The sequence below is a fragment of the Notothenia coriiceps genome, unplaced genomic scaffold (genome assembly GCF_000735185.1).
Source record: "Notothenia coriiceps isolate Sejong01 unplaced genomic scaffold, NC01 NC01_scaffold00036940, whole genome shotgun sequence".
Taxonomy (NCBI): Eukaryota; Metazoa; Chordata; class Actinopteri; order Perciformes; family Nototheniidae; genus Notothenia; species Notothenia coriiceps.
The window spans coordinates 1-6,586 of NW_011369641.1; the positions used below are offsets into that span (position 1 = coordinate 1).

The 6,586-nt window shown below is 42.8% G+C and overlaps 1 protein-coding gene across 4 annotated transcripts in view; it reads right to left on the minus strand.

Moving 5' to 3' along the window:
* Nucleotides 1-960: 960 nt before the first annotated feature.
* Nucleotides 961-6,586, minus strand: part of LOC104964251 (cytoplasmic dynein 1 intermediate chain 1) — a 37,737-nt gene continuing 32,111 nt past the window's right edge. Inside the window, exon 13 of one of the 4 annotated variants that reach the window (XM_010792989.1) lies at nt 961-1,191. In XM_010792989.1, the coding sequence (XP_010791291.1) occupies nt 1,000-1,191 (192 nt within the window). In that variant the 3' untranslated portion in view covers nt 961-999. The remainder of the gene's footprint in view (nt 1,192-6,586) is intronic. The other 3 variants (XM_010792991.1, XM_010792990.1, XM_010792992.1) reach the window with 3 other exon arrangements.

The following is a 6,586-nucleotide window of genomic DNA, read 5'->3' on the forward strand; positions in this document are numbered from 1 at the left end:
TGGATGGCCTACCTGCCTGTCAGCCTTCCATCTGTGCACAAACTTATCTCGTGCCCTCATTGGTCATGTGCGCGTTCGTGTGTATTGGAGGAGGGGCTCTGTAAGGAAGTCTGAAGGAAGGGGCAGATTTTTATCGGCTGCGTATATACTTTCAAATTCTAGCACACTCGAGCTGGTTTCTACATTCTTACCTACCCTACCTTTAAGCCACCTACAAAGTCAGTCAAATGTAGAGTAATTTCTTGTTCAATACTTTTCCCCAGCTATACATGCAGACCATTTTATTAAGATAGAAGTGAAGATGCATAAAATGTCAGGCACTGATAACCCTTTTCAACCGTATGCTTGTGATGTGTTAATTGTATTCAGTTTTTGCATTTCCTTTTGTGTTTAATAGAAAATAATGCTTAAAATTCATCATGGTTCATCAAGTTATGATTACCACAGTAGGGGTAAAGTATTCGCCCCACACACACATATTAGCAGCTAGACCCGAGGTAAAGCTGGTGAGGCTAAAACCCCGCAGGATGATTTTCTTCACCACACTTCCTCACACTGATCAAACACTGTGTGTGTGTGTGTGTGTGTGTGTGTGTGTGTGTGTGTGTGTGTGTGTGTGTGTGTGTGTGTGTGTGTGTGTGTGTGTGTGTGTTCTATTGTTAAAATAATCAGTCTTGAAAATGCAGGACTATTATGTAAAAAATGTATTTCTGTTTTAATGACATATAAATTCATATCTTTACATCAGGGGTTGGGTTATTATAATATTTCCTCTGCCTCTGAATTGTTCCTATTGTATACTTTTTCATTCGTGTTTGAATTAAGTACAACAGGGAGCTTTTCTCATTTAGTTCCCAGCTTATTTTTACCAGTGCTCCAATTAATAATAATTGTTATCATTGATTGAAACTTCATCTTTATTCATCATAAATTCCCCGGGTCTTGAAAAACATGAATTAGTTTGGCCCGCAGTCCAAAATATACATAAACATCGATACCTTAATATATCAAAATGTGTTTTGAGCCACAGTTTGTTTGTCTTACAGTGTGAGCAGCAGCAGACAGAGGGGTCCTCTGGACGGGGGTCCGGCGGTGACTGCGGTTGTCCCACAGGACGATCTGTCCAGAGTAAGTCCCCCCCACCACCAGGTTGGGATGAAACTTGGCAAAGCCCACAGATACTACAGGAGACTGAGAGAGGATGAGATATGAGATTATTCTGGTGTGAGGTCATCTTACAGGAACATTTGTGATACTGAGGGAGAGAATAGAAATGGTTTGATGAGATGTGGAGATAAAACTGCACACAGTGAGAAAAGAGCAAAAATAAAGAGAGATATGAAGCGTGACGCGAGACCAAGCGTGAGTAAGAATGAGTGATCAAGGCATCGTGATGGGTGGCGCACATGGGGAGATAGACGCAGAGGGAGATGATGAGTTTGGCTTTGGTGAGGGTCCGCTGAGGAGAGGAGAGAGGGGTGACGCTGGGGCGGAGAACAGACAAAGAGGGGAATTGTAGTCCTCTTTCCCCCAGCCGTTTCACATTACAGCATCAAAACCCCAGCAGCCACTGGAGCGCTCACTGTAGCCTCCATCATGACAAGCGCACCCTTGAACCCCCTCCCTCCCCGATGCTGTGTTTATTGAGTCTCGGTTCCTCTTCAGTGCCCGTCCCAGATGGGCTTCTGCGTACGGCGGCTAGCCTCCCCTGACCCGGAGCCACTGAAGCATCAGTGCTGCAGAGTTATGAGAAAATGTTTCAGCATCGAATCGCTGCAGGAGGGTAAGTGGTGTTATGCATTAACAAATCCGTCCCTCCATCCTTCCATCTAGTGAGGCAGCATGTCCCCGTTGAGAGGAACCATAATTTACAGGCGAGACGGGGCCAAGAGAGCACTAAACAAGAAGCTCACAGACAAGCATCCCAATTAAAAACATTGAAACTATGAACAACATGACGGGTGGATTTCGCAAAAACATTGTTGCCCAATAGGGTCATAGAGTTTGTCAGGAGAACGGATGATGACAGTTTGACAGTTCCAGAAAACGGTACGTAACGATTTTGTGTTCGAAGAGCTGCTCTAAAATGGGCTTCAGAGGCAAGGCTTGTCATTACTTATCAGAATCCTAACAAATAAATCACTCTATTCACAAGGCAATGTTGGCACTGTTTCAAATAGTGGGTGGCCTGAAGCCTGATGATAGTACTCATTTGTATTGGTTGGTTATTGGATATTAATATGATTTTACGAAATCAGTTAAAAGGATAATCTAAATGTATATTTGATAAACTAAATGCGATTATAGCCACGGGCTCAAGAAACAATTAGTATAAATGTCTAGGAGCTGCATATTTTAATGTTGTGAAAAAAGTAACACTAAAACAGTACTCCATTTTGAATTTTTTATATTTCTACGTGGACGTTTAGCTATTTTTCAGAAAATATTTTGGCAGACACGGCTGTGTGGCAATTTTGAAGTCAAATCGAAGTGATGTCCTTTTTATATTAACTAAATAAACGCTATAAAAGTAGTTTTAAGAAAACAATTAGGGCTCACATGAATCTACCTTTACATCAAATACATGCTTCACGCAGAAGGTATTGATGTGCCAACATGCAATGAGGTCATGGCAGTTTTGGAAAGCAGAAGTTACTATATAGGTAGGAAATCTTAAAATTGGACTTCATGTTTAAGGAAAAGCCAAACATTTGTTTTATTTTCTTTTTTCGTTCCTTTCCCTCACGCTCTCTCCGGCCACCACACCATGTGCGGAGCCGCCAACTCCAAACCCCAGTTCCTTTTGAAAAGAGACTGGAAAACAAACCCGAGGGAAAGAAAACACTGCACTCTCTTTCTCTTTTTTGTTTCTTCTGAGGAGTCACGGCTTCCAGACGAATGGCTCGGGAGACGCTTCAGATGTCAAGGCTCAAAATAAACTGAACTTTGTGGTAAAGAATAAATTCGCTCCTCCGTCGGCGAGGAGGAACTCTCTGAAATGTTTATTTACACGGCCGGGAAAAAGGAATTTAGATTTATTAGCATGTATTACCACACACAAGATGGCCATAAGCTATTAATTAGATTACAATTTGCTCTGATTTATTCCTTTTGCTAAATCATAAAAGCTTCATTAAAATAATGTCTAAAACATATATCTGTCCCATGTACATAGAAGCCATTGAAAAGCAATTTGTGTACCATTTTCACTAAAATAATCTGAACATTTTTTTTACAAAATGCCTCTAAGGAATACTAAAAATCCCCAAAGTATTGAAAACTTTTCAACAGTAAAGCTAATTCACTTCAAATGTCAGGACGACAGCTCTCGTACTCAAATACACTTGGGTGAGTCTGCCTTCACCCGGATCACTTTGATATCCAGGAGTTCTGGGATGACCTTTACACTCTGTGGTCGTCTGACAGGCTGCTGTCTGAGGTTTGCCCCCCACCCCAGTCAGACTCCATCAGTGGGCTAATGAACCCAAGACCCTCCTTCTCCATCATCTCTGTGCACAAACACACACGTCCACTAACTAGCTTCATACACACACATGGCTGCAACACCACAACTATTTATCAGGCTTCATAAAGTAGGGGGAGATATTTAGCCTCAGGCAGATATAAGGGAGCAGAAAAACAATATCTAAATAGTTGAAGGATAATAAAAGGCATCTCGAAAGCGAGGAGAGTTGTTTCCCTTGTTTCCAGTCTTCAAGCTAATCTAAGCTAATTGGGATAACATTTCCCAGAAAGGTCAAACTGTTTCTTTAACTACTTTCCCTCCACAATCCCTTTCTCTACTAAGCCTTATTTCCATGCCTACAGAGATTTAACAAAAACACAAGACTGTCATAAAAGTCAGTCATTACACATTTCAATATTGATGCTGAACTCCAGATTTGTACATCAAACATATGAATAAATGTATCTTTAAACTCGCTACAGAGACTTTCCTCTATTTGATCTATTCAGGAAAAGATGAATATGTTGTTTAAGTTTTAACATAATTAAAGACTCAAATCCACAAGCATACAGACACAAATAGAAAACATCCCCGCTTTGTGATTCTTCCAGCAGTTATCACGTCTCTACTCCACATAAGTATTGACAAAGAGAAGCTAAATGAAATCAAGAGCCTCCTCTATTTGCTCCATATGTTAGTTTAACTCCTAAGCCCTATCAGTGTCCCCATCTTAAGAGGAAAAGTCCTGACTAAACTCTGAATCCACTCTTTGAGAAACCACACGTCATGCCATCATTCCCCTCATGTACTGTACGGCTTAGTGAAAGAGCTACTGACAATTAGCCCGGCTTTGTCCCGGTGCACTTTGAGGCGCGTGCCAGCAGCAACATAAAAGCGCTTTTCTCTAAATGCTTCTAATCGTGTGTCACATCGGCACATATGTTTTGTAGCTTTATGCCTTTTAAAACGTACTGTATGTCATTTGGTGCTGAAATAAGATCAATTCGTCCCGCGCTATAAGGACGTTTACGATGTAAGCGCATTGGGGAATTGGTTGACACTCGAAAGCGGATTCTCAATTTAAATGTCATGTAGGAAATGAATGAATGAGTTTAGAGCTGAATTATGGAGCTCCTAGTTATGATGGATTTGTTTACTGTATTTTCATTCCTAAACATTTGCCATCAATGACTCAAACATTTTTGCATCAATTAGAGACATGTCACTGTGTGGTAACATAACTGTCATCGATGTGTGAAGCTAATATTCCAAATTAAATACAAAAAGGACTGGAAACAGGAAACTGGACTAATTATTGGATTGAAGCGAGTCATGTTTGAGTTTTAGATATGATGTTATCATGGACAGAGCCGCCTTGCTGTTTACCGGTCTCCAATCTTTCCGTAAAACGGGGTTAACCTGTTTCTGTCTTTAGCGTCGTAACTATTCCACAGACTTAAATGCTATCAATCTTCTCATCTGACTTTTCGAATAAGCATTTCTTCCCATATTAAACCTTTCCTTTAAATCAAATGCAGCCACACTCCTCCCATCCCCCCGCAGCTTCCCTTCATTTTAGATCACTTTGGACGTATGAGTGGCATGAGCACCACATCTGTCTAAATAACACCTCAACAACTCTCGTGTCGGCGATGCTCCCGCTATGATTGCATCAGCGCTTGTTACGGAGCCTGACATTTCATTTCCAAAAGGCAGAGTGGCTCTGTGGATGGTTCTCCTCTCCCATGCAGCGCGGGTCAGACACCTGCCAGGTCATCTCCTGCCAGCGCAGACCGAGAGGATGTGGGGAGTGACAGCTCCCGGAAGAAAAAGCAGCGGAGAGAGTCACTTCGGTGTATTTGGCCTCGGGTGAATTGTGGAAGTTTTACAGGGCGACACTCTGGCAGTCAGAACAGTGGGTTACATTACTTTCCTCAGGCAGGATCTGCTGAGTGTTTGTATGTGTGTGTGTGTGTGTGTGTGTGTGTGTGTGTGTGTGTGTGTGTGTGTGTGTGTGTGTGTGTGTGTGTGTGTGTGTGTGTGTGTGTGTGTGTGTGTGGGGAGAAAGTCACATACACAAAGTATCATCTACCATATCTCACACAGGCTCGCAAGGCTAAGTGCTTCTGGCAGCCCTTATTATATTGATGGGAAGTGTTCTGTAGAGGATAATACACACATGGTAGGCCCTGATGAAAGATGGCACCCAGCTAGGGATTAGGGGGGTACGAAGGAATGACAGAGAGAGGAAGAAAGCTGGAGAGAGACGAACACTCCCTCCTTTGTTGCTTCTTTCGATCTTTCACATTTCCTCGGGCAACAAACTGTTCCTTGAGTCGGCTCGGGACGGCAGAAATAAAGCGAGAGTGGTATGGTGAGAAGAAACAACAAGGTAAAAAAATGAGACAAACAATTAACGAACATAAATAGGTGGCAAGTATAAAACCGATTATCGTTCTTCAGTCGTTACAGCATTGTCAAACATTGAATCTCAAAATCTGCGGTCGGTTTATCAGGAAACTTTCCCGCCCCTTTTCAACACACCTTATCCTCCGTCTCTCGCGTCGCCGTACCGTCCGTCTCCCTCGTCCGACGCTATGGTGCCGGGAGGAGTAGTCTCGCGTGGGTCTCCTGTCCGACGCAGGTGGGTTGTAGTGAAACCATTGGCTCCCTTGTCGCCTCGTCCTTGGACCCATGCACGTCACAATTTTCACCCGTAATTGACCAAAATTAGGCTGTCGACGACTACACCGTGCCTTCAGACAGGCAAGAGCAATTGTAAACTATGTTTACTGCCTTCAGGGCAGATCGGTCATATCACGGCTTACTCTCCAAACCTTTACGTGCACTGCCAGCCGGAGTAAGGGGACTATGCCACTCTTCAACTGGGTATTCGCCTCGTGGAGAACACTTGGCATGCTTTTTCACAACTTTAGACCCTTTTTTTTTAAAGGGCAAAAAAAAGTCTAGGCAACGTCGGGGGAAAAAAATCTTTAAACCCGATTCCCTCTTTTACTCTCCCAACACAAAAGACTGTGAACCACTCAAAGGGACCTTGTGGCCCCTGTGTATAAGTACATATTTTCCGTGCATGTTTCCAGTAAAACGTACTATCCAGGT